This window comes from Paralichthys olivaceus, chromosome 4 (assembly GCF_024713975.1).
Source record: "Paralichthys olivaceus isolate ysfri-2021 chromosome 4, ASM2471397v2, whole genome shotgun sequence".
Lineage (NCBI taxonomy): Eukaryota > Metazoa > Chordata > Actinopteri > Pleuronectiformes > Paralichthyidae > Paralichthys > Paralichthys olivaceus.
Window position 1 is genome coordinate 3,184,795 of NC_091096.1, and position 27,442 is coordinate 3,212,236.

A 27,442-nucleotide genomic window follows, 5' to 3' on the forward strand; every position below is an offset into this window, starting at 1 on the left:
CAAGGTAACAAGGAAAGCAAGCAAGGGAGCAAATATGTGCAGAGGAGAGAAAACAAGAAGAGAGGGAAGGAAATATGGGGGACAAGGGATGAAATAAGAAAGGGAATGAAAGAAGAGCAGAGGAGAGGAGGTGAAGAAAGGACAGGGAACAAAGTGAGGAGAAGTGAGGTGCACAATCATAACAATTACAAAAAGAGAAGAGGGGAGAGGATGAAGGACAGAGGAGACAAGGCCTCACGTCATCTGTGAATTTTACATGAGTCCTACTGTAGCGGCGACACATTGTGAGCCTTGGCCCTGACTCAGTGACCCACAGATCCACGTGTTGCTCCGTGCAGCACAAACCACCCATCACAGTTATCTATTGAGCTTCACCCAGCTGCAGGCTGCCGTCACACAGAGTCAAACGATGCCTCCTTCACGTCGCCAGCATGACGGCTCCATGCCCCGTCCCTGTTGTCGGGGGGGGGGGGGGTTCACCCCAGGGGCTGCAGCCAGTGACACTCATAAGTTGCTCATTATTTTTATTAAATCCTTGAGAGGTGACGTAGATATTTCACCTCATTCAAATTGTTCTTGTTTGTGTTGGAAGAGCTGAGGCGTCACTCTCTATGTTCAGGACTAATCTCTTCCCAGAGCTCCGCCTCTCTAAACACCTCTAACACCCTAACATGCCTAACGAGCACTTTCTGCGGTATAATGAAAAGATTTAAAACTCTTTACTCTTCTCCTGCAGTTCTAAACACGAGTAAATGTAAATAACATCACTCCACTGGCGTCAAACAAACCGAGGACTTCAGCAGAAAGTGAGCGTTGACCACATTTTCCGGAACGCGGCTCCATCCGTTCCATTTTCAGACAATCTGTTCAGACCATCTCCAACTTCTCCTCCTCGAAGGCCTCTAATCCTCGCCTGTGTGTAAGTGTCTATCGTTATGGAGACATTCACTCACCCCATAAGTGTTTTATTCAGTCTGAGCCCAAAGAGGATTTGATAAACAGCATGTACTTTATATCCCCTCTTGTCAATTAGCTAACATGTTGATGTCAGCATGGTCAGTATAATCCCTCCCTTAATGTACTGTAATAAACCCCCCCCTCCTCTGCTCTCCTTCACTCAGATACTCACACACAGCAGTTCCTGAGGGAAGAGGCCACACAACAATATGACAGGATGCTGCATTAGCTCAGCCATCATAACAGCATTACCAGGGGCTGAATGAAACTCCCTGGGGCTTTGGAGGAGACAACATTCTGACCCAGCAAGAGGGTCCGATGGACGAGGAGATTGTTGGATTTAACGTTCATCGGGATGCCTTGTGTATTGGATTGTTTCTTGGGTCATGTCCCGTTCTTCCACGTGAATTAAAGGAGACCGGTTCAGAGGTTTTGGAGCAAAAACAAAGACGCTGGAAAGGCACATCGAAGAGCACGTAGCTCCGCCAAGGCCCAACAGTCCTCTTAGATTATATCAAGCTGCATCAAATTGCACACACACAAGAATTGGTCTCTAAAAAAACATATATTTCCTGGAAAATCACTGACAATGTAAAAAGAAAAAAACCCACTATCTTACAATGTAAACCCAAGTGTTGAAAATGTATATTTTGACATTTGCTCTCTACAGCTTGTTAAGGAGTCACAGTGATTGCACTGACTTCCATAGTGGTGGTGGACTTACTTTGGTTTATCCTCTGGTGACAACGACAGCACGACATTTCCTCCAAATCCGTCCAGTAGCAGTTGAGACACATCGGTTCATGAAAGGTCACGCTCCGGCTCGACGGGCCCTGACCTGGTGGAAGATTTCACGAACTTTGTTTCCGTGTGTTATTTCACTCTGAGCTCAACAGCTGGAGCAGAAGTAATGACCAGTTCCCCTGCTCCAAATCTTCATCCACTCACATTGATCCCAAAAGCACATTTCCACGAAGCCTGTCCGCCCCGTCCGTCTGGTTCTGAGGGACACAGCGAGCGTCGGAGCCAAGATGGCGGCTAATGATGCGCAACTCGCCAGGGGACTTATGCGAGGCTGCGATTTCAGCTGGAGGATCGTCCAGTCTGGTCTGCTGATGCTTCCAAGACAGCTGGTGACACAAACCCTGCAGATCCACAGGATCTGTCAGTTTGCACATCCCTCCAGACGCTCAACCACGAGGGCTGAAGTGTCTCTTCTTCTTGGACTGTGTGTGTGTGTGTGTGAGTGTGTGTGTGTGTGTGTCTCTCGTCCAGGTTTTCCCATGCAGGTAATAAAGAAGGACGACATGTGAGCTCCTCAAAAGTGAAGCCAAAATGTCCCAAGTGTCCCCTTGTGACTGCATAACAGGTTAAAAAAAACTTGCCTCCTCCATGTTAATGGGGGGGGGCATGGACCATATCACACTGATTTGTATATAAGAATTCATTTTGTCTGATAAGTTTGGTTTTGATTAGTTATTTGATGCTATATGTGATGAAGCAGCATGAACAAACAGCTGAGACTGTCTGTAGACGTTCCTCATGTTGTGAAGACTTAAAACTGTTTTTATTCACATTGAGGGAACTTGCTACTCTGGTGGAGACACAATGCATTTAATGTGAATTATCTAATTTTAATATAAAGCTAGTTTTAGAGTTTTGGGTAACATTTATTACGTAACATTTATTCAATTGTGAAAATAAACATGCAGGAGCTTGAAAATAACATTTTCACTTTCAGTTTTTGTCAAAGTCCAAAGTTAAGTGGATTCATGTCGGTCACTTAAGGTTTTTATAAACAGAAAATCTTCTCATCTTTGTTCTTCATCTTTGAGATCAGGAGGTCGATCTCGAACCGATTCTTGTGTCTAAGAGTTTAAAGAAGAAGATTCAAAGTCTGGTTTTGATTTATAAATAATATGTTGGAGAGCTCAAGTATAAAAAGGAAACAAGTGAACTTGAAAACTTTGGTGAAGAGCCCAAGAGAAATTTCCCACTATGTTACAATAAAGTTAATCTTGAATCTTGAACAAACATCAGTGTAACGGACAAATCCAAGATGGAGATAAGAATGAAAAGAGAACAACGAAAAAACTGAGAGCATGAAAGTGTTTGAGTTCATGTGAGGATACAGATAAAACAGTGGAATCCACTGAGAGGACAAGAAGAGAGCAGAGAATACTGCAGCCAGAAGTCATACTGAGTCTGAATGCACCTCCTGCTGAGCCTGCACTCCTCTTTCTCCTCCTCTCTGCTCACTGTTAATGATAGAGGAGGCCCATCCTGCAGGTCAGCAGGAGTCATGTGACCCCAGCGTGCACCCTTCAGCGACCTCCAGGCGGACGATGAGCAGAGGGCTTAACATCAAACTTTAATGCTGATGGTTCAATGATACAACATTACATCCTTGTGCAGCACAGGCGTGACACAATGAGACGACGTGAAACATAAAGCAGGACATCAGACAAATAGCAGGGCGCCCCCTACAGATGGAGTCGTTCAATCACACGTGGTCAAAGCTCACGTTTTTACCCTTAATGGTTGACAGCTGATCTTTAAGTGAGAATATGTGACACGGTCATGATTAAGGGCTAAAGAGCTGGACTCTGGTGAGCAGCATGGTGGCACAGTGGTTAGACGTAAGGCTTCACAGCAAGAACGCTCCTGGTTAGAATCCGGGTTCTCCTCCTCCTGCTGACCAGAGACATGCAGATTAAGTTTAATTAGACCGGAGACTCTTACACGGCTGCTGGTGTGAATGTGACAGTGACATGTGTCTCTGTGTGTGGGGTGATGGGCTGCTCATGCTGTATTGGATAAAATCAAAAATTCACTTCATGCATTAACCACAGCTACTTATGTAAAAGCTGTGTTTGAATAATCCATCATCCATTTTTCTCAAGTTCGTAAAGTCAGTTCCACTCATGGTTTCGGCAGTGAGACTTGTCCGCTGATCGCAAGTCCTGTTGCTATGGTTACCTGGATGTATTAACTCAGCGTGCGCTTCTTTAAAAAGCCGGTTACACTGTTGACCTAGTGGACAAGACCTGACATAGAATATTAACAAGCAGCCGTCAGCCTGTAAGAGACGTGTGCTTTCTGTTGCCCGGGCGTATAACATGACGCAGCACAGTATACTACACAAGTGCTTTCTCAGAAAAAGAGTACTCGACTAAAAGTACCCTGATAAACACACAGATACACAAACGGACACTTTGTCTTATTCATACCACAGAGGTTTTCTCCATTGGGAGGTCAGGGAGAGCTCAGGTGAGCCAGCAGTGTGTTCATGTACCTGTGAGTCGGAGAGCTGGGCCTCAATGCCTCTGGACCGCATCAATATTATAGCACACATGCAGGGCCGGAGAGGAGCTGATCAAATATTCATCTCCTCCTCTTTCTCACTGCTCTGCCTCGCTCCTGAAGGCCTGTAACACTCTGAAAACACACAGAGTCAGTGTTCACGTCTGTTGTGAGAGAAGGTCTGCATGTGTGTTCAGTTATTCAGAGCTCCTGGGGGAGGAGTGTTTTGGGTGAAGTGGTGAAAGAGAGAGCGAGAGAGAGAGCGAGAGCTGCTTTTCAGGGGTCAAACACAGAACAAGGACGATGTGATGCTGAGGAAAGGTTCAAATGTTCAACACACACACACACACACACACACACACACACACACACACACACACACACACACACACACACACACACACACATACACATACACAGACTCATGGAACACATTCATAAAGAGAAGAAGACAGTAAAATTGCATGAGAATATCAAAAGTGAATAATTTATAAAGAGCACATGAATATAAGTCCATAGATGTTATTGCACTATGGTTAAGATAAGAGGTGCAGGAGGCAGCTTTCATTTTGTATGTGTCGAGTTAGAGAGCTAACATGCACATCTACATTTTGAAATTGATGTTTTAGCTCTAATCTCTGTTTCTAAAATGCACAAAAGCGATGCATCGACAGAGCAGGTTCAGATATTCTCTGGTTTGTTTTGAGGGTGTAACTCCGCAGTTCAAGGTTTCAGTTTTCTGCCACTGAAAATCCAGTTCCTGCTGACCCCCGGTGGTGAAGAGGGATGATGTCGGTGGAAGATCCTCGTCATAGATATGCTGATCTAGTGATTTACAGTTTATGCTGATTCAGGGATCAGATGAAATCGACCTGACCTTGTGCAGGTCGGGGAGGTCGTTTGAGGGCGGTGCCTGCACGCTCTGACAACTGGATCAATCCCCACAGGACAGACGACGATCACCAGATGCAAAGGAAGAGGTGATAGTATCAAGAATGAGGTTTGGTCACACAGTCTGAAGATAACTAGTAATGAGTATTTATTCTAAGTCTGTCCTCAATAATAGAATAGAATCCTTTTATTGTCATTGCACAGTGTACAACGAGATTTAGCAGCAATCATCAAGGTGCACAGTATAAATACAAACAGCTTGAAGTAGTAGAAAAGGGTGCATTATATACATAACACAAAATAAGCAATTAAATTGAATTAAAAATGAGAATAATCATTTAAAAAACATTATATATAAGGAAATTAAAACATAAAAACATGAATTAACATGAATTCTGAGAAAGACGCCGCGGAGGGACTCAGGTGATGCAGGAAATAGAAAATATTCAGGTTTCTAAAAAATGAATATTAAAAAAATGTCCATTCTGACTTATACTCCTTTCCAGGCGGGGGCGGTAATGCGCCGATACGTTGTTTGCCACCCGAAGTTAAACATCAGAAGAAGAAGAAGAAGAAGAAAACAGGCGGAAGTGCTAAGTTAGCTAGGTGTGAGGTAAACAAAGGCTTCTCTGTGACGTAAGAAGGTACTGCACTCATGTTCAGACATATTTTAATTCACATTATATGTATTTTCTGCACACGCGCTTGTTTCTTGGAGCCTGCACGGTTTTTTTTAAAAGTCGTTTCCTCCACGAACGATTCCGGAATTTCACGGTCGAACAGCAAATGCTAACGGATATTAAACACAGCTAGCTAGCATGTTGCACATCAGTGTTTTTAAAAATCGAGCCTGAGGTCGAGACAGTGAACAAACGATTAACTGTGCATGTTGTCTTGCTCTGCTAGGATCTGAAACAGATGAATATGGAGAATGATGGACAACCCAGCAGCAAATAAGTGCCAAGTACCCTGTCATCAGTGGGTGAGTCCTAATGGCTGGTCCACAGCCTCAACTCAAGGACCCCTCCTCAACCCACTGGCCGGCTCTCAGCATCTCGGCCTGGTCTCGTCTCCTGAGCAGAGATCCTCCTACGACCACCTGCAGGCGTCCAGTCAGAGCTGTCTGAGCGGCTCCATCACGTCCTCAAACAACCTGTATCACTCTGCCATGTACAAAGCCTCTCACATCAGCAGCGACCCAACAGCCTCCACGTTATTCGCTGACGGTACGATCCCGAGTGCCTCTCCCCTCGTTTCATTTGCTCAGCAAGGCCCTCATGTTTCATCTCTTCTGCGAGCATCGAACCAACTGAAAACTTTACCTCCTCCAAACCATGGAGTACAGCACTGCAGGTCCCAAAATTTACCACCTCTCTTATCCCACAACCCATTTCGACCTCCATTAACCAATCAGGGTTTACCGAGTGGACTTCAGGTTCTGCCCATGAGCCTTCCATCATGTGGACAACGTGTGAATACATCTCAGGCTCCGTCTGGAGGGATGAACGTGGAGTCGGCTGGTGTTGCTGAATACGCTCAGGGCTTTGGCCCATCCACTTCTCAGGAGCAGCCTCAGTGGATGCCTTCGTTACACAGCAGAGGTGAGACGTATTCGTAATACGTTTAAAAAAATCCTCTTCAGTGTGGTCAAACACGTCGGGTTTGAGACAAAGATAAAGTATTTTTTTATAGACTTTATCAGTCCCACTACCGAGCAAAGGGGGAATAGTGGAATTCACTCAGTTAAGGTAATAAATAAATAAAACAAATACTAACAAACACAAGGAACGGAAAAAGAAGTTTGTGCAATGTAAGCCAATATGTTATATACACATAAAATATATGAACATACTGGAACAATGTTTTTTATATTGCAGAAGGGGTTTGATAGATGATGTGAATATTTAAGTCACATACATTCTTTGCTAATTATATGTTTTTATAAAAATTCAGTTGTTTCAGGTTAGTGAATGATTTCCTTATAAGAGTCAAGTGTAATGGCCTCCATACTGGTTCCTATTGTGATGCTGTTCTCATGCAGTGGCCACAGGTCCAGTTCACACTCGGCCCTCTGCTGCATCTCTTCATCACTCTTTCCCCCTTTCACATTTAAAATCTGTCCAGTTTCTCTTAAAGCATCCGTCTCGCTCGTCTTCTCCGCAGGGGCTGTAAACAAGTCTGGCCGTGATGAAGCTGTTCAGTGTAACAATGAGCCATCGCAGAAGAACAGAATTCCACTGGTGAGGAAATAAACGTTAAGCACCAATACTAACTGCCCTCGAACTACCATCATGTGATGTCAGGACGTGTCAATCACCAAGAGCTGTGGTTTTGTTAACGATCATTACCGTCGCATCATGACTTTTATGTCTTTTTTAATTTTATTTTTATCTGCTGTCAGCCCGACAATGAGAGGCAGCGTTCAGCCATCCTAAATCAGCGCGCACAACTACTCAAACAACTGGCAGAGATGGATGAACTCGTAAGTGTGTCATGGCAATTTTAAATTAAAGGTCAATATTATTTAGATATTTACCGCCCAGTATTTATGTGAAGTTACGATTCTGAAATAGAGTTAACAAATTCATGCTGTAAAGATGAGTATAGATAGTTGTAATATAGGTAATTGAATTGATTTTGTCTGCCCTTGAAGCTGGATTCAATACCTGCAGATGACACCGGTGATGGTCGGTCTCTACACACAGATATGCAGGTCAGTAAATTACTTTTTCTGCTCCTCATTAAATGATTAAATCTGCATAAATTACTTCTCGTTTTCTCTGTAAATTTAATGCCGTAACAATATTGTAACTTCAACACCACGACGACTTCTTCTCCTTCTTTATTTTGGTTTTTCACTCGCAGTCACCTCTTTCCACTGATTGTTCATCACCTGCTTCCTATGATGAACATCATGAGATCTGTGATATGCCAGATGATCCGATGTCAGCAGGAGAATCAGAGGTAGTTACCTGCATTTCTGATGAGTTCATTTCATTTGATTCTTAACAAATTTTACAGTTTAGATTTTAGTATGAAGTAGTTCATCATTTCATCTACAGTATTTTTGACTGAGTCAGGCCATGACGTGAAGTTTTTTAACAATGCGTGAGATACATACAGTATACCTGTGTTAAGATATATAAAATATTTAATAAACGCTCAGTAAGATTTAAAGTTGCCTCATTTCTACGTACAATTCTTTTTACCTATTTCAGAAAAAGATAAATTCTTCAGTTGAGTCAGGGGATGACACTGATCCTGATTACTTACCCAAGAATGATGGCGACTTCTCCGATTTCCACTCCGACACTGACTGGAGCTCGTCAGATGAATGGAGTCGCAGTGCTTCCTCGACCCCCATGGATGAAGGACCTCCTCAGGGGAAAACAAAGACTAAGAGTTCCTTGTCTAAGGACAAAGGTGCAAAAAAGTCACCTGCAGCCTGTCAGAAGAAGTTCTCTGAAACGGTGGTGCTGCCGACTTTGAATACGAAGGCACAACGTGTGTACGACAAGAGGAATTACTGTTTGTTTTGCTTAAAGCCACAGTCCAAAATGGCACGGCATTTTGAGAGAGTTCACAGTGACAAAGCCGAGGTTGCAGTTGCATTTCAATACCCCGTTTTGTCCAAAGAAAGACGAAAGATATGGAAAAAACTCATAAATCAAGGAAACTTTGTGCACAATAAGAACGTGATAAAAGCAGGGAAGGGAGTACTTGCTGTCCAAAAAAGACCACAGAAGCCTGGACAAGCCCAAGACTTTCTTCATTGTCTTTATTGTCACGGTCTTTACGTGAAGAAAGCTGTTTACAGACACATGAGAAAATGTCCAGAGAAAGTGAAGAATGAAAACGAAACGGAATTTGGAAGAAAGCGTATTGCATCGCGGTGTGCGCTTGAAATCTTTGGAGATCTTGGCATCAGTGATGGTTTCAAGAACATTGTGTGCGAGATGATATATGATGATGTTACAAAAACTGTCATCGATGACAAGATTATCTTGCAGTTTGGTGAACAAATGTTTAATCAGTACGCCTCCGATGTGAGGAAGCATGATTATATCCGACAAAACCTTCGTCAGCTAGCAAGACTTGTGCTCGAAGCTCAAAAAACAACGCCGCTGAAGAACCTGGAGGAATTCTTTTACCCTTCCAGCTTCCGACATGTGGTGTCTGCGGTGAAAGTCCTGGCGGGCTATGACCTAGAGAACAACACATTCAGCATTCCTTCACTTGCCATCAAGCTCGGTTACCACCTGCAGAAGGCCTGTAGTATTGTTGAGGCTAATGCAGTGAAGAGAGGTGATATGTGTCTGGCAGAGTCTGCAAAAAACTTCCTGGTGGTGTACCAGAAGAAATGGAATAGGCTAATTTCTTCAGGTGCATTAACAAATCTCAGAGAAATAAAAAAGACCTCGGATAATAACGTGCCAATTGTCCAAGATGTAAAGCTGCTGAATTCCCACCTGGAGAAGGTTCATCGTCTTGCTGAGACCAAACTCAGAGAAAGCCCTTCTTCAGAAAACTATGCTTGTTTGGCCAAGGTGATACTTGCCCGGACAATCGTTTTCAACATGAGAAAACCCGGAGAGGTATCGACGATCCAGCTGAAGACTTTTATGTCACGGAAAAAGTCAAATGTGCTTGATGACATGGACGTGTCTGTTACAGAATTGGAAAGAACCATGTGTGGGTTTTTCACTAGAGTTGACATAAAAGGGAACTGTGGGAGAATGGTACCTGTTTTATTAAAACCCTCATTCCTGTCGGCCCTGGAGCTTCTCGTAAATGTTCGTGAGACGTGTGGAGTCCCGCAAAAGAATCCCTTTCTCTTTGGCCGACCGTGTGCACTGTCTGCCTACAAAGGGTCAGAGTCCATCCATCACTTTGTCAAAGAATGTGGAGCTAAAAACCCTGAAGCTCTGACATCGAGAAAAATCCTGAAGCATTACCCGAAGATGCTCCAGCTGATCAACTTGGACGACGATGAGGCCAAACTCATTTTCGGCTCTCGACATCAAATCAAGTCCTGGCAACACAACAGCGACATGCAGCAGAATGAAACGGACTCTGAAGGTAAAACATTACGTTTCATTCATTTCTTTAACAAAAACTACGACTAAATGTTTTATCTTTTCATTGCTTAAACAAGAGGAGACAAAATAATCTAAATCCGTCTCTGAACGACTGTCCTGCACATGTCAACCAGTTCCAGACTGGAGCTAGTTATGTGCTTGAACACGTCTTCCACATCGAGAAATGAATGTGACAGCAATAAAACCTAATGGTTGACATTTGGACCCAGATCAGATATGATCCTCCACAAGAGCTAAAGTAGGTGATTAGTTTTATTGGGAGAGAAACAGGATGTAAAATCACTGGGAATTGATCAGAAGATATGAGATACTTTCTCCTTTTGTTTTTACTACAGCAAGGTTACAGCCTGACACAGGACAACAAGCTGCATCATGGTATCACACTGAGATCTCCAGTACAAGCTACCAACAACCAAATAACTATCAACAAGAACGTGGATCAACAACAGGCAACTGCAAGACTGTTCCTCCAAAATCTGTCGCCCCAGGCGACAAAGGTAATTCTTGCTTGAGTGGATCTGGATGAACCAGCAGATCTGTTTTTGTTCTGCTTTCTTTAACATGGCAAGATACAACATAAGCCTTGACAAAGATATGCACACTTCACGTCCCCTTCGAGCTGTTCACCTGTGTTCACACTGTGATGTTAAAGTTTCCAGCCTTTGTCCACAAATAGACACAACAACTTGATTTCTTGTTTCCCCTCCTCCCACAGGGTCTCAGTACAAGGGTAAACAGAAATGGGAAGAAGCCGAGGTCCGCGCTGTGGAAAGACACATGATGTGTTTCATTGAGGGACACAAGGTGCCTCAGAAAAACGACTGTGTCCAATGTCTTGAGGCCGAGGCAAAAGCCCTGAAGACCCGTTCGTGGAAAGGTGTGAAGGACTACGTCAGAAACAGGATCACTGCGCTAAAAAGACAAAGTGGCACTTCACGAGCCTAATCCACAAACAGCAACAAGACGTGGGCGAGTGGAACCATAGCAGAGTAGTTGACGAGTTCATCAGCTGTAAAGAGGATAATTTTGTTTCAAGGAAAACCTGTAATGTCCAACTTTTCCATTTTCTTATCCTTCATCACACGTTTCAATAGTTTTAACCTCTGCAGCATCATGAGCATTTCAGTCCATCACGTTGGTCAGAAATGTAAATTTTGTCAATGTCAATACCAATTTTATTCATAGAGCACATTTAAAACAACTTGATTGACCAAAGTCTTCCCTCACATGAGTACAGAATGATTTTCTGTGTGATTTTATTTTGCATTCTTATCAAGTTCATTCAGAGACGGCTCATAAACGAAGTGTTCCACAGTAATAGCTGATACATTATTTTTGCAGCTCTGTTTACCTTCTGTGACCAAGTTATCTAGTACACTGTATTTTATTGTTCTGTTTGGTTGACTAGTATTTTAAAGTTTGGCATTGTAACACAACGTTCCAATAATAAAAAAAAGATACCATTTTATTTACCACAAATGAAACTGGTGAGTTGAGGTTTTCGATCATTTGTCTTATGTCCTTGCAAATATTGAATGACTTGAATATCATGAATATTTGACTTAAAAGAAGTTATAGCAGCAAAATCCCATTCACATCTTTACTAATGTAGAAGCACAGATGATAAAAAATCTGCAGCAAAATAAACTTCAAGTTTTTAAGGTAAAGAATTGCATCATCATCATCATTATATATATATATATATATATAATTATACATTTTTGTAGTGTAATATATATATTTTATATTATATGTATCTATAACATCTATCACATTGTATTAAGATATTGTATGTGATTAAATTTGATTTCAATGTACATAAACTTTTTAAAGACTTGAATCAACTTTATTTTGGCCGATTGTAAAGATTGTAAAGTACCAAGTGTTAGTTGACTTAAAATAAATTTCTAGTAAATAAAGTTTGTATATTTTGATAAATGGGTGTTACTCTTATCTAGTGCGCATGCGCCAGTGGAAGAGGCGGGTCGGCCATCTTGTCTGCAGCCAGATCCGTCAACGGGTTCTACGCTTTTATTTTGTAGCGTCAACTTCCGTGTCTGGTAGAAAAAGGGGAGCGTCGCGTGCTTTTAGTTTGAAACTCAGAGCGGAAACCGGTTGTCGTGACTCTCGCTAGCATGATGCTAACTAACGTTGTGTCATGGATGACAGAGAGTGAAGCTGCGGCTTCAGACCTGGCGTCTCTTCTCATCTGTGTCCAGATTTAACGTGAAGGGAAAGACGCGGTGACCGGAAGGAGATGGAAACCTTCAAAACGCCGCAAAACCCGCAGTTTCCGTTGACGCGCGAAGGTAACGAGCGTCATCTTTGGTTTCTTCAGATCCGGTAATTATTCACGCGCCCAGGCTTCATCCACATTCAGCGTAAATACAAACCGATCACGTCCGCGCGGCACGGGGCTTTAAAGATGGACGACATGACAGCGAACCCAAAGTGAAGCCAAAGTGTCTCGGTCGCCACCTGGTGGTCAGCTACTGCACTGCACCGCTCATAAATAAAGCCAGTACCATGTGCACTGACCTGCACCTCCACTAAAATGTTACACAGACGGCAAGAGCTCTGATTGGTCCGCTGGATATCCGGCAGGCTCGCCGCCATTTTTTTTTTGGATTGAGTTGAACGAAGGAACACAGACGACGTCTTTCGTGGAGATTTGTCGTCCATCTTTAAAAACAGTCCATAGCTCAGATTAGCAATCGAACCAATGAGCAGGCGTGTTTTTAAAATGATGCGTCTGTGTCATCAGGTTGGTTAGCTAATAACTGGTCACATGATAAGACCCTCTCGAAGATGCTTTCTGTGTTTTTATTGTTTGTAGGTAGACAAAATATCTGTGGAACCGCTTTTATTTTGATATGCGAAATGTTTCCTCGCTAGGCCCCGCCTCAGAGGAGAAACACACCTGTCCGTGATGGTTATGGACGATGACGGATGCCTGCTCAACCAATCAGAGCCGGACACCCGGTCACCAGTGGGCGGGGCAGAACGGCTGGTCCGCAGCTTCACCTCCCCTCGGCAAACCCCTGCCCAGCTTTCAGCAGCTCAGCCTGGGCCCGCCCTCTGACCAGAGGCCCGGCCGTGACCATCTGCAGGTGTCGAACCCCGGCTGCCTGAGCGACCTCAGGAACAACAGTCAGAGCATGGCCTTCACCAACAACTCTGACCTGAGTGTGCAGCATTTCATTCCTAATGCTCGTGTCTCGCACGTGGTTCCAACCTCAAGCCAAGAGAGAAACGTCCCTCCGTGTTCTCTGCCTCTTACGAACAAAGGGTCGCAGCCCTCCGACCCCCAGCAGATATCAGAGTACTCCCCCCACAGCCCTTACCAAGCAATATCTGCCCCCTTCCATCCTCCTTACTCTCACCACGTCTCTCTCAACGGACCTCAATCCCTGCATCAAACCCCCATCAGCCCGCCATCGTTCCGACAATGTGCAAACCAGAATCCGCGGCGTGCACACCAGCCTGCGTTTGAGAAGGCAAATATGGAGTCTGCTGTCGGTGCTGGATACTTCCACAATGCTGCCTCGCCCAACTCTCCCGTCCAACAGCAGCCGCAGTGGGCACTGCCGCCACAATCCAGAGGTACGTTAACGAGTCATACGTGTAACATACATGTATCAGGGTGTCCAGCATGAGGTAAAGTGAACTTGAAGTTAAATAAAGTGACACATAAAATGAAAACGCTGACCTGTGGTCCTCTGTTTTCTCCTCAGGAAACATTAAGGAGTTTGTTCCCAGTGCTGTACAGGACGGGAGCATCTCTCCGCAGGTGAACAGAATACAGCAACAGTGTTATAACAGGATCATTTATTATTGCAAACACTGATGGTCATTAATTATCAGCAGTGAACTGATGAATCTTTTGGCCGTGTCATGTCTCCAAATGGTAAAAAATGCTCATCACAGATCTGCACATTCCTTCTCACATCAGTGCTAAGGCTGCATATATGTAAATAAACTAGTTAAAGGGCGGCTTTGGAAGCGTGAAGTAAAGTTTAGAGATTGACTCTTGATATTTTCCCTCTGCAGTCTCCTCACTCAGAGTCTCGTTACGGCCTCGACCCAGAGCTCCTGCCCAACGCTGTAAGTTCTTTCTCTCTCTCGCTTGATATCTTTTCTTGACTTGTCCGACTCCTTTTACATCTTTTTTAAGGGCCCGACAGATTTGTTTATAGTTATTTGTAATGACGTTAATTGTTAAACTGTAAAATATCAAACCTCAGTTTAATTTGTTTGATAAAAGCATCTTAGAAATCATGGACATATCAGCTGATATTTCAGAATTGGAAATGTCTTACTCCCTAACTATTAATATTTACGAGCGTCCCGCTCCGTCTCTCCGTGTGTTCCAGGTGAAGGTGATGGCAGAGGACAGAGCAGAGTGGGAGGGAAAGGTCTTCGTCTCAGAGCCTTTTTCCCAACTTCCTCCTCTGGCAACTACTTCCTGTATCGTAGAAGACAGAGGTAACTGTGACCAACACAGTCTGTGTCACAGAGCTGTGTTTATTATCCAGCTCCGTGGGTCCACATATCATTCTTAGCATCAACAATACTTGACTGTTTTCAAAGCGACTTTTAAGTTTATGTATCAGATAAATAATGTTGTGCCTCATGTCACATCATGAACCTTGTCTCTAGGTAACACAAGTCCTTTTGCCATCCGCTCCACCTCATACTGTTTGCCCTGCGAAGGTCAGACCGCTCTGCTCAGTCGTTTGCCTCTGGGAGCTCTGGTCGCTCCTCTTTCAAAACAAAATGCTGGCGAGGTCAGTGTTTTGCATCTGTCGTCATTTTATTTAACAACCTTGACAATAATACAACTAACAAATAGCGAAACATCCAGGAAGGTATTTTTTAATGCGATACACCAGCATTATGTAACTCTACAAGTTTTGTGCCATTATATAAACGTGTGTAACTTGTTTTTGTTGTCTCCAGCAGCCCGTCCCGCTCTGTGAGGAGCCAGAGTGTGTCTTGGGTTGTAGTTGTTGCGGAGCCTCCATGTGCCGGGCAATGGGTTGGCAGGACTGTGGTCAGAGGTTTTATTGCCCCTTCTGTGGTAAACTCAGTGAAGGTGAGACGATGATCATCTTGAATCATGAGCTCATGAAGACGACACCTATTGATGCCGTTATTAATTCATCTCATCGTGATTTCTGTTCTTGTTGCTTCATTTGAATCCTGATTTTCTCTCCTGTCCTGTGTGTCAGTGTCGTGGCAACACTACCAGCCCACCAGTGGAGTGGAGGGGGCTCGGGTTGATAAAGACAAGAGGCCTGAACTTAGCATGGGCTCATACGAGATACTTCATTCTCAGAAGGTTTGTTCCGCCTGCTCTAAATATCCCCAGTGTGAAGCCGATGAGATGAAGGGATCTTGAGATACGATTAGTGACAAAGGAAGAATAATGAATCTCGGCTCCAATTCCATCAACGTACTTCATACTTGGTCATTCCTCATGACAAATGTTACAGTTCACATTATAGGTGCCTTGAATTGTATGAGGGAAAGTTCCCATGTTGTCTCTAAGTTGTACTTTTGTTTCAGGGTGAACCTGCTGCTCTGCTGCTCGCCATAGATGTGTCTGCCTCTGCGCTGAGAGGAGGACATTTAGAGTTTGTGACACAACAAATACGCTCGCTGCTCCACTCTCTGAACAGGTAAAACATGCTCCCACTACACACACACACACACACACACACACACAGATATATGTGAATGCTCTGATGCAGGCTGATTGGTTAGCTCTCACTACTCGCCGCTAGAATAAAAGAGTCAATCACAGTTTACTGTCCAGGCAGTGAGCAAGGTAAACAGGAATAATGATCCAGTAACCTTCACAGTTTCCTCTTGTTTGTGCAGTGAGGACGGTGATGCCTTGTCGGACGTCCGTGTCGGCCTCATGACGTACGACAGCAGGATCCACCTTTACGACCTCAGCCCCGCCCTGTCCCGCCCGCACATGCTGGTCATCATGGAGACAGAGGACCTGCAGCTTCCTGTGACCGAGGGGCTCCTGGTGTCCCTCAAAGACTGTATACACAGCGTTGATAGGTGACGGTCAGGCAGTGGAATTCAAATATAGAAAGAAATAAAATACTTTTCCTGCAAACAAAAATGTTTCTTGACATTCAGTGATGAAAACTTCCTGCAGTCTCATTATCTGTGTGTGTGTGTGTGTGTGCGCAGTGTGTTGCAGCTTATTCCTCAGTTCAGTGCAGAGTGCGATGACTCAAGTGGAGTTCCGATGGAGCTGCCCGTCAAGGCGGGACTTGCCATCCTGCAGGTCGGTCATCGTTGCACGAACTCTAATGAATTCTCTGTTAATTGTTTGTTTGTTTTGTGGCTGTGTGACTATAGATTAAACCCTAACGGAGACAGATTCTGCTCACATGATCACTTAATCTCCATTATTTTATAAACACATTTTTTTAATCCTAATTAAAAATTGTAATTTGGTCCATGTGGATTAACGACTTGTTTGTTTGATTCTTCGTTAGGCCCTGAGTTCTCCTGGTAAGCTGCTGATCTTCCATACTGCCTCTCTGACAGAGATGGTGCACACAAGCTCGTCCTCAGGGTTCTTTGGCTCCAACAAACCAAAGGTGCATACAACACACACACACACACACAAACACACACACAGTAAGTAAAACATGCATCTCTTTGTCTTATTTTCCTTCTCTTTTGATTTTCTCAGTCCATCTTTCAGCCATCAGAGCCGGCCATCTCATTGGCCAAGGAGTGCGTCCGTCAGGGCTGCGGCGTTCACCTGTTCGTCCTCTCCCAACAAGACGTGGGCGGGGCCTGGCCAGGGCACATTCCATATCTAAGCGGTGGAGCTCTGCACAGTTACAGTCACCTCCAGGTAGTTCTGCATCTCCTCCTGTCGTCACTTTGAATGTAGTGTTTGTGGCTTTGTGTCGGTGACATCAAGATGACTCGCAGTATTTGTTATTTGTTTAACTTTGCACTACAGGGAGATTTGGACCGAGAGTGTTTCAGCACTGATCTGAAGAGGATTATAGAGACGCACACCGGCTACAGGGCTGAGCTCAGGATTTTTGTCAGCAAAGGTGAGAGATGTTTGTATCTGAGATGACACGAAATCTCCTGGAGGGGTTTCCTCGGAGCTTGATGCAGTATAAGTCAGGGGAAAACCCCATTACATTTTTTAAGTGCTCCATTAAAAAAACAAGATCCCAACATTTGTTCCCGTCTCACCAGATTTACGTGTGTCCGGCTGTTACGGACTGTTTCTCCCTGGACCTCGCCCTAGCCAGGTCGCCATGGCAACTCTCGATCAGTGGACAACGCTGGCTGTGGAGCTTTCCCACACCAGAGGTCTGGATGAGAAGAGAGGTGTGGCCATACAGGTGAGCGACTGTTCATGTTCATCAAGTTAAATCTGATCTGTGTTATGTTTCCAAATGACTTGAGAGAAGAACTGACTGAGGGTCAGATTCAGCTCCAGCAAGTGTTGCTTTAATTGTTTTAGTATTTCCAAAACTATTTCCAGACTTTTAATTTTTATTTGTCCACAGCTCCACAGACTAAAACACTCAGTTCTACAGTTTGAGCTTCCATTCATTTGGACTTAATCTCTATTTTAAACGTCCTCTCGTGTCCCAGACGGTTTTGTCCTACAGCACCCAGACAGGAGACAGACGGACCAGGGTTCACACTTTGACTCTGCGATGCTCACGTCACCTTCAGGATGCTTTCTGCCACTACCAGGCCCAAACACTACTCACCTTCTACAGCAAGAAGAGTAAGACACCTACACTGTAGATTAATGATTATGTAGTTATTATATTGTGTAACAAAATCAAGTGTAAATGTAAGAGAATATCTAAAATATGTGTGTAGTGTACTGTGCAGTGTTGGAGCGCCCTCTACAGGAGCTGAGGGAGGAGCTTCAGACAGAGGTAACGGAAGCGTTGGCATCGTATCGCAAACACTGCTCCTCTTCCTCAGTGTCTGCCGGACAGGTGAGCAAACACAAGATACACAACGTAGTTCTAAAGTTCTGCAGAAGCTTTTCACTTGTATAGAAGGAAATGTCAGAAGGGTTTAACTGTGTGTGTGTGTGTGTGTGTGCGTGTGTACTGTAGCTGGTCCTACCTCAGTATCTGCGAGCTCTACCCGTTTACATCAATAGTTTGAGGAAGAGTGAGGTGCTGCTGCCGGGCCTGAGAAACTCTGTCCACCAGCGACTCCAGCAGCGCTGCCAGGTGCTCGGCATGGACACGAGCGGCACCGCCACACACTTCTACCCTCAGCTGCTGCCACTGGTCAGTACGACCAACACAGGAGTTTGTCTCGATCAGTGTTATGGATGTATTGAGTTCAACTAGAACGATGCTCAGTAGAGCGCATACCTCCGCTAAGGCCCAAGTCCAAGGTCCAGTCCCTTCACATTAAATCAAGCTGCATGAAATCAGACCTAAATATAAGTCATCTGAATCTGTTTATTCTGTAGATCAATTAATGGGAAATCAATGAGATCTGGATCTGTTCATTCTTTTACATTCCTCACATGTTAAAAGGAAAATGTGTGACGTTCTTTTACTTCTGACAAGAAAATCAAATCAATAATTGTCTGTCAGATTATTTTTAGTGACACTCTCCCTCTACTGCAGCAGCTGTCAGCTGAGGACTCCAACCCTCCGAGCCCAGAGCAGGCGCTGCGCTGCCGTGCCCTCAGCCTGGAGCCCAGGGGACTGTATCTGGTCCACGCACCCCTCACTCTGCTGCTCTGGGTGGGCGCCCAAGTCCCAGCAAGCACCCTGGTCGAGCTCTTTAACACCAGCTGCTTCTCCGCCCTGTCCTCAGGAGAGGTGAGTTATTGAGCCGGACCCTGACCTGACATTGTGCACGTTTACGTTACCTGGATTACACGTTAGGAGAAAAGCTGTAAACACACTTTGAGTCAAGTTAGTGCGGCAGGTTGTTGTTGTCTTGTAGATTGTGTAAAGAAAAAACTGAAAACTATTTTATTTAAATCGCCTTCTGTCTGAATGGGCCTAAGCTTCATAGAAAATTGATGGATGGATGATGGATGGATTGTCTGTTTGTCTTTTCTCCCTGAGACCAAGCTGCCTGTCCTGGAAAACCCTCTGTCCATCAGTATCCGATCCCTCGTCGACACACTGAACTCTCAGGTGCCCTGCGCCCGCAAGGTGAGCTGAACCGACGACTCCTCCTGCTGTGATTTGAGTTTAAAGATCGAAGTCTAATAATCAGCTAAATGTCTTAAAGAAAGAAGTAAAGTGATGGACGGTGGACAAATTTCTTTACCGTTGTGTATGTGTATTAAAAGTGCTGATGATGCCACTGACCAGTTTGTGTCGCTCTCCCTCAGCTGTGGGTGGTGAAGCAGGGGGACACCTGCGAGGAGGCTCTGCAGCGCCACCTGGTGGAGGACAAGAGTCCCAACGGAGGAGCGTCCTACGCGGACTTCCTCTACCATCTTCACATCAACTCTGTGCGGCTGCTGCAGTGACACACACACACTCACGCACATGAGGACAATTTAAAGGACACATTATTTATATATATTTATTAAGACTGCTGTGAAGAAGTGGACGGTCAGCGGTCACAGACATATCGGTATCTGCGTTTATGTTTGAAAAGTTTTTATTTTACAGAATAAACAATGCAGAAAAGGTCGGTATTTACGTTTGTATTTTCATTTTCCTTTTATTTATAATATAATATCATTTATAATATAATTTCTTTGTCACAAGGGTTTGATAACAACATCTAAAAAATCCTTGGTGTTTTTATCGGTCAGACTCTACCGCTCAGACATGATGTGAGTGTGACGGCTTCTGTGATGAACCCAACCTGTGCTCTTCGAATTTGTGTGTGTGTGTGTGTGTGATGCATACAGTTGCATACGCTCCTGTAAATAAATAAAGGTTTTAATTGAACCTAGAAATAAGTTTTGAAGTTTTTTTTTAAAAATGCACTTCAGAACGGAATATTCCCTGTTTTCTAATTAATGGTGTTAATGTAACACAGACGTCATCCTACAACAGCAGATGAAGATAAGACTCAAGGAGCCAGAAGAACAAGCGTCTAATGAGTTCACGCAGCAAATAATAACATTTACAAATTCCAGTATCTCAGGTATGTGGCTGAAGCAGGAGGGGGGGGGGGGGCTCAGGGGAGTGACGTGGGTTTTAAATAGTCTGTAGTCAAGTTTTTGACACTCACCCATGCAACTATGTCAATCAATCAATGGACGTTTGCTACTGAATATTTTACAAATACTGTTCCTGTACTTTGTTCTCTCTGTGTTCTTTTATTCACGTGTCATTTGAAATGTACTTTCTCGCCTTGTTTAGATAAGTGCTACACACATAAAGGTTTTATAATGATAATAATAATAATACACGACTCTTCACAGCCTTGCACACTCAGTCTAATGCTGAATTATTAATGTATTTCTAAAATGATTTGTTAACATGCACTTACCAGCTCTCTCTCTCATATTTGCCCCTAATAGGAGAAAAGGCAGCTGGGGGGTGTGTTCCACCACGTTACCGCGCTCTGCCGAGTCCCTGTTTGTCCACCAGGGGGCGCCAGACAGCGAGGCTCCAGCCAGATCACACGGTTTGTCAAGTGGGATGAACTCAGGACGAGACAAGGGACGATTTATCCGCCTTCAAAACAAAGTGCAAGTCTGTCACTGAACATTTTTCCCTCGTCAAACCACGTGAAGACTTGACACAGAGTTCAGTCTGAAGGATGATGAAGCGTAAACGTTGTGATTCCAGTTTATTAAACTCAAGACTGAAGCATCCAGGTTATTTGTCACATGTCTCTGTGCACGTGGAAATGTAGACCTGCTCTTAAAGGATTAGTGAACAATTAGCCTGGAATTAAAAGTAGATTAGTTTATTAGTTGTATGAGTCTTTATAGTTTTAGTTTGAATTTAACTTAGTTTTAGTTTATTGTAGTTTTTAAACCTCATCACATCTCATCTCATACACACACACACACACACACACACACACACATACCCTAACTAACTAAGGAACTTACTCAATAACCAGCTATTTGTTGTTAAGTTATTTGTATGTAGTTTTGCTTTATAACTTTCTATTGAGTAGTGCTTAACCCCCCCCCCCCCCCCCCCCCCCCCCTGCAGAGTGGTGAGAAGATAACCAGTGATTTTTAATTGTTTGGTTGAATCATAGCTTTAAGATGAAAACTTTGTTTTATTGTGAAAGTCTTAGGCAGAAGTGGCAGTGCTGACGTCACGCAGCTTGATGATGGGTCGAGAGAGAGTGTGTGTGAGAGAGAGATAGAGAGAGAGACACTCACCCTCCTCCTACTCTCTCTCTCTCTCTCTCTCTCTCTCTCTCTCTCTCTCTCTCTCTCTCTCTCCACCGTTCAGACCTGCTGATGGGCGGAGCTTCACTCTGAAACACAACCTCCTGTATTCTATCTTTTCATTTTCCTCTGAGCTCAACCAGAGATAGAGAGATAGAGAGAGAGAGAGTGAGAGAGTGAGAGACAGACAGAGAGAGAGAGAGAGAGACACACACAGACAGACACACAGAGAGAGAGACACAGACAGAGAGAGACACAGACAAATTGAGAGAGAGAGACAGATTGAGAGAGAGACATGGCCACAACAACCTGCACGCGTTTTACAGACGAGTATCAGCTGTACGAGGAGCTGGGCAAGTGAGTAACCAGCTGCTGCTGCTGCTGCTGTTGTTTACGTGTTTGTTGATTGTGGAGATTGTTCAGTTGTCGGTTTGAAGCCTGGTTTACAAGAGGCAGAGCCACAGCACTGTGAGTGTGTGTGTGACAGAGAGAGAGAGAGAGAGAGAGTGTGTGTGTGTGACAGAGAGAGAGAGAGAGAGAGTGAGTGTGTGAGAGAGAGTGTGTGTGTGTGTGTGTGACAGAGAGAGAGAGAGAGAGAGAGTGTGAGAGAGTGTGTGTGTGTGTGTGTGTGTGTGAGAGAGAGAGAGTGTGAGTGTGAGAGTGTGTGTCTGTGTGTGTGTGCTGCTTTTTTGGGATGACAGCTCTCAAAATACTCCCTCTCTCCCTCACCATCACACACACACTCTCTCTCTCTCTCTCTCTCTAAGTCACACACACACCCTCTCTCTCTCACTATCACACACACACACACCCTCTCTCTCTCACTATCACACACACACTCTCTCTCTCTCACACACACACACATCCTTTGCTCCTCAGAATATATTTGTCACGTTTGTTTTTTTGTCAGACTCATGAAGAAGAGAGGCTCGGAGCTGTCGATGTGGACTTTAAATAGAACATCTTCATCCACTGCTCCATTCATCATGAGAATTTATAGATAATAAAACTTCTGTTATATTAGAATCATCTCCAACTTTGAATCCCCAGCATCCTCCTTCCCTCCCATAAGTAATAAATCTCGCTCCAGCCTCTTTGAATCAAAACTACATTTATGAAGAACGCAGCAGATCGAACGTGGAGGCCTCGTTGTGTTCGGATAAAACCGGGTTTCTTCACAATACAGTCAAAAGCTGTGTGTGTGTGTGTGAGAGAGAGAGAGGTGTGTATCTGTACGCCCTGAATTATAAAACATCTTTCTTATAGAGCGATATTCTTGTTCATGCAGTGACATGAAGCTGCAGGAGGGAAGAGCTCGGCCTCCGCCTGATAACTTTCTCTCTGTAACTTTGTACTGATCCATCGTCTGAGGAGAGCGAACGGTTGTGTTCTCTGCTGGCTTCACTGTCTCAACGGGACATTTAACGATCGTGAATTTGCTTTGGTGACTTTAAACCAACAGGTCCACCTTAAAAACTAGAGCCCGATCCATATAAATGTTTGGGGGCCGACTCCAGAACGGATATTAGGCAACACAAAAGGTCTGGTTCCAATATATTGGCCAATATCCAACCTCCCGTGAATTTTTCCACGTTATAGATGAACCATCAGTTTCCTCGAACATGAGATGATCATTTAAATTCCACGTAATTAATCATATTACAAATATGCAGTGACTCACGCAGGAGTTTCCTTCTAAGAACAGTAGTATGACTGTCACAGTTACTCACAAGTCAACAGCTCAGCCGTTATAAAGAGTTATTAAAACCATTGTTTCTCCTTGTGTGTTAATTCATTAACTGTATTTGTGTCATTCACACTGATGTCATTGATTCGTGACCCTTCATGGACCTGATTGAACTGTGTATGTGTGACAGACACTTACCTCACAGAGTGGGAACTTTCCAGGCACAGCTGTGGAGTTTGGTGTCGGTCACATTTGTGTTTGTTTGTGTGCATGTGTGGCTGCTACACACAACTGCACACAACTCTTGCACGCCGACGGATTCTCCACCATCCTCGTATCTAAAATCGCAGTCAGAGAAACAGTCGGCGTGACGAGGGATCCTCTCGGAAACGCCACTGCAGAGGGATCTCTGTGTTAAAGCGGCTTCAATCTGAGGTCAGTGGGTTTTTCAACTCCCACCTTTGACCCTGACCTTGTTGGTTGACTGTTAAAGTCTCAGTGTGGAGGCAGACCGGTGGCACCGGTCCACCTTTCACCGTCAGTAACGCTGGAGCAGATCGATCTGCAGCAGCTGGGGTTTGTCTGCTGCTGATTTTGATCATTAAGTCGACAAAATATCAGCACACAATGTCAGAGCTCGCAATTAGTCGACAGGAGAAACCATGTAATCTAAGACATTGGGCCATTTCACTAACGCTGCGTTTGTGTAAGAGCTCATTTTAGCGACCTCTCTCACACGCTACACACGTGTGCATGTTAAAATGTGCTGACAGTGCATGGAGAACCTCCTGGGAGCCTATTAAGCAGACAAACCGTGGCAGCGTAGTCTTTTAATAAAGCCTGTTACAGTTCATATGTGAGAAAGTGACACCTGGTCTCATTCTGCGTTGGGATTAGAAAAACGCTTCCTGTGCAGAAAACGTTCTCAGCAGAATCGTATCCTTTCCCGTCATGATGCTGACGATACATTTCTTTTAAACGATGACGAACAGCTTCATGAGTTCAGAGGTTTTCCACTAATATTTCAAACTAAAGTCCTTTTCTGTGTTTTGCAGGGGAGCCTTCTCAGTGGTGCGCAGATGTGTGAAGCTGTGTACAGGACAGGAGTATGCCGCCAAAATAATCAACACCAAAAAGTTATCTGCAAGAGGTAAGCACATCCACGTTCCTGGATTTTTCACCACAGGTTATGTTTGCGGATGTCCGTCGAACACGATATCTCCTGAATGTCTTGAACCTTGAACTCAACGATGAACTGATTCGATTTTGGCGTTCGAAGGCCAAAATCCTTTTCCAGATTCTCTTCCTTGTTGCATTTCTCCAAAAGTACAACGTGTAACTGTACGAGAATGACTAATTTCTTCATAGTGTCTCTGTCCCAGTGGTCACGTCCCCACCTACAGTGTAGACACTTATATAAGTGGTATCTAACAGCAGCTACCCTCTCAGATGGTGCTGCGTAGGACAGACTTTTATCTTTTAAGAGAAAAACGGAGCAGACGGAAAAAAATATTCTATATATTATATTATAAATCACCTTCTACGCTCCTCTGTTCAATCCCACCGGTCAAAAAAAACTGCACGAACATCTGTCTTTTGTCAGCAATGTGAACGAATACAATCTGCATTCGCGTTTTACTTTTTAACGATATTTGACAGATATTCTGAGGCCTCTGGACGCCCAGTGATTTCCCTTTTTGGCTCACTTGCTACTGAAGTTGAGAAGTTGGTCCTAAACAGGCTGAATGTCGCGGCCACAGACACGGGTCAGTCCAGCACCACCGTGGTCACTGCGGCTCTTAACTCCACCACTTGCTCAGTGTAAATCTCCTGCTGCCTCGTAACTGGAGACCCTCTGCCGGGGCCCTGCCAGGTGGCACCACACACGCTCACACACACACACACACACACACACACGCACACACACACGCACATGGCCACTGCTTGTGTGTGAAAATGTTGAGTGTGGTGAAACAGGCATTTTAACAGGCGTTATCTGAGGACATCAACCTAGGACGTCTTGTTGTATCTGATTGTCTCTCAAAGAGTTTGTCTCAATGAGTAGCACAGGACAGGACTAGTTCGTTTCTCCATTCAATAGTTTCTTAACAGTGGAGCACACTCCTCCACCAAGACCCCACAGTCCTCTGGAATTCAATAAAGCTGCAAATTTCACACATGTATAAATATCAACTCTCTAAATATACTTGATGTGAATGAATCATTCTAGGGAAATTGGTGAAAAGGTCAAATTATTGTTAAAGAATTTTCTGTTCCTAGTTTCCCCCTTGATCCTGATCCACACTGAAATTGAATCCTCCAGAGGTTTGAGCTCTACTGAGATCCATCCTGTTGTTTATTTACAATTCATTCAGTCTAATAAAGCTGATTAGGTAGAGAGCGTTCACTGCCTCCATTCAGGACAATGGGCTGTGTGATCGTCTCTTCTCCAGAGCGCAGACACTTGGAAACAGCGTGGAGGAATGAATGACATGATCAGAAATGATATCTGATTTTTATTTGATATCAAAACAAATAAATGAAATATTAAAGGAGATGGTAAACAACCATTAGTTAAATCTAAACTGTTGTTAGTTATGTCACTCGTGTCATACTGTGATGATATAACAGAGCACTGAGCCTTTCAATGAGATTAATTCCATCCTAGATTATCCCGCAGGAGGTCAACAGTTAAACCCAGTGATTGGCTTGATGAGACCCCACACACACACACACACACACACACACACACACACACACACACACACACACACACACACACACAGTGAATAAATAAGGCAGCTGTAGGTTGTGCTGTCGTTGGACCTATACATTTCACTCCAGCTGCTTGCAGCGTCCCACCATATTTCAGAGCGGCAGCAGAATCTCCCGGCTTCAACACTTGATAGGAGGACTGATCTGACCTGACTGGGTGGTGCGTGAGGCTGGTGCTGCGCTCCTTACTAATGGATGAGCCGTGTTCTGTGAAACAGCAGAGCGGGCAGAGCCGCTGCATACTACTTCTACTCCAGGTCCTATTTATAGCTCCATGACCTATCTAACATGGGCTGCTGCAGCCAGGTTTTAATGGCAGTCATCATGACTTGCTGCTCGACTTTTGTTTTGGAGGTGGGATTCAGTCGAGGTGGGTTTGATGGTGTCGTTTCTCTCAGGCTGCAGGTAAAGGTCGCATGAGTGTTCAAGCCCCGGTTGCCGCAACTTAAGAGGAGCGCTTGTTCAGAGCTGGCAGATGGAGATGGTAGCTGAGAGGAGGGAGGGGTCATGTGAGAGAAGGCACCCAAGGCACTTGGCAGCTGAGGGCCATGCGCCAGTACGCCTACATGCCTTTAGCATGGGACTCTCATCTGACTCTCTCTTTGACACACACACACACACACACACACACACACACACACACACACAGATATGTAGACAGTCACAGCGGAGGAGCTGAGACTGTGATGCGGTTCGTCAACAACACAGTGAATCTATTAGTTATAAATAACGTGACCAGCGATTTCCTCTTCGCTGCGGTCTACTCGAAACCATGATCAGTCATTGACTATGTTTACACCAGTATCCTGACCAGAGCTCAGTCTGATTGTGACAACATTGTGTTGTCACTGCCAGAAACCTCCACCTGAAATGCACACTGCTGCCATTTCCCTGTTTGACTGTTTTCTTTCATATTTATGCAAAAGTTTGAACTCCTCGTTATTTTTCCATCTGATTCACACTTGAACCTACAGGAGGTGTGTCCTCCCGCAGTTGTTAACTGTGGCGTGTGGATGTAGGAGGTGATAATGTGATTAAGACGAACACGTGCCTATTGTGAGTGTTTCTTTGATGTGGTTGAACTTATTCTGGTTTAAATGATCAGAAGATGGTGTTTCGATTAATTCGGGTCCATTTAATCGTCATGACGATCACCTGGGCGCTCGCTGATCTACGTTGAACATCTGGCCAAACGATCCTGATGTGAGAGGAGTTTAATAGACATAATGTTAATGTCTTCATGAAAGAGAGGATGAGTTTCAGTGAGGTGATAGATTGTACAAACTACAACACACAGGAGCGGCACATACAACCAGGCGTCTCCTCTGTGTGCAACATCTCCCAACCCCACGTATACTCATTCCC

The 27,442-nt window shown here is 44.3% G+C and overlaps 3 protein-coding genes across 49 annotated transcripts in view; all 3 read left to right on the forward strand.

Moving 5' to 3' along the window:
* The first annotated feature begins 5,680 nt into the window (after positions 1-5,680).
* LOC109645413 (uncharacterized) lies at positions 5,681-12,169 on the forward strand. Its single transcript, XM_020111017.2, has 9 exons — positions 5,681-5,795; positions 6,058-6,752; positions 7,315-7,391; positions 7,553-7,633; positions 7,805-7,864; positions 8,017-8,115; positions 8,370-10,230; positions 10,586-10,747; positions 10,966-12,169. The coding sequence occupies exons 2-9, from the start codon at positions 6,083-6,085 to the stop codon at positions 11,193-11,195; spliced, it is 3,240 nt and encodes a 1,079-aa protein (XP_019966576.2). The 5' UTR covers positions 5,681-5,795; positions 6,058-6,082; the 3' UTR covers positions 11,196-12,169.
* A 139-nt stretch (positions 12,170-12,308) lies between these two features.
* On the forward strand, positions 12,309-20,217 carry LOC109644807 (protein transport protein Sec24C). 5 transcript variants are annotated; one of them, XM_020110259.2, is made up of 21 exons: positions 12,309-12,593; positions 13,146-13,853; positions 13,985-14,040; positions 14,301-14,354; positions 14,624-14,735; positions 14,910-15,037; positions 15,210-15,345; positions 15,482-15,591; positions 15,819-15,931; positions 16,134-16,325; positions 16,461-16,557; positions 16,772-16,876; positions 16,972-17,139; positions 17,251-17,347; positions 17,499-17,647; positions 17,904-18,042; positions 18,141-18,262; positions 18,386-18,565; positions 18,914-19,111; positions 19,364-19,453; positions 19,636-20,217. In XM_020110259.2, the coding sequence occupies exons 2-21, from the start codon at positions 13,193-13,195 to the stop codon at positions 19,774-19,776; spliced, it is 3,048 nt and encodes a 1,015-aa protein (XP_019965818.2). In that variant the 5' UTR covers positions 12,309-12,593; positions 13,146-13,192; the 3' UTR covers positions 19,777-20,217. The 5 variants fall into 5 exon arrangements, with proteins under 5 accessions (XP_019965818.2, XP_019965817.2, XP_019965820.2 ...); XM_020110258.2 differs by having other exon boundaries at positions 12,419-12,559; XM_020110261.2 differs by having other exon boundaries at positions 12,419-12,559; positions 18,917-19,111.
* Positions 20,218-21,714: 1,497 nt separating this feature from the next.
* Positions 21,715-27,442, forward strand: part of camk2b1 (calcium/calmodulin-dependent protein kinase (CaM kinase) II beta 1) — a 56,018-nt gene continuing 50,290 nt past the window's right edge. For 12 of the 43 annotated variants that reach the window (XM_069522982.1, XM_069522988.1, XM_069522984.1 and 9 more), the window contains exons 1-2: positions 21,716-21,972; positions 24,358-24,452. In XM_069522982.1, coding sequence (XP_069379083.1) covers positions 21,911-21,972; positions 24,358-24,452 — 157 coding nt within the window. In that variant the 5' untranslated portion in view covers positions 21,716-21,910. Of the gene's footprint in view, positions 21,973-24,357; positions 24,453-27,442 lie in introns of all 43 variants that reach the window. The other 31 variants (XM_069523013.1, XM_069523004.1, XM_069523010.1 and 28 more) reach the window with 5 other exon arrangements.

Excerpts from the sequence above, each read along its gene's own strand:
- LOC109645413 (XM_020111017.2), top strand. The coding sequence starts at position 6,083 with ATGATGGACAACCCAGCAGCAAATAAGTGCCAAGTACCCTGTCATCAG. Across the intron at positions 7,392-7,552 it reads AGAAGAACAGAATTCCACTG|CCCGACAATGAGAGGCAGCG; the intron begins GTGAGGAAATAA and ends ATCTGCTGTCAG. Across the intron at positions 10,231-10,585 it reads GAATGAAACGGACTCTGAAG|CAAGGTTACAGCCTGACACA; the intron begins GTAAAACATTAC and ends TTTTTACTACAG.
- LOC109644807 (XM_020110259.2), top strand. The coding sequence starts at position 13,193 with ATGACGGATGCCTGCTCAACCAATCAGAGCCGGACACCCGGTCACCAG. Across the intron at positions 14,736-14,909 it reads CTGTATCGTAGAAGACAGAG|GTAACACAAGTCCTTTTGCC; the intron begins GTAACTGTGACC and ends CCTTGTCTCTAG. Across the intron at positions 18,043-18,140 it reads CACCTTCTACAGCAAGAAGA|TGTACTGTGCAGTGTTGGAG; the intron begins GTAAGACACCTA and ends ATATGTGTGTAG.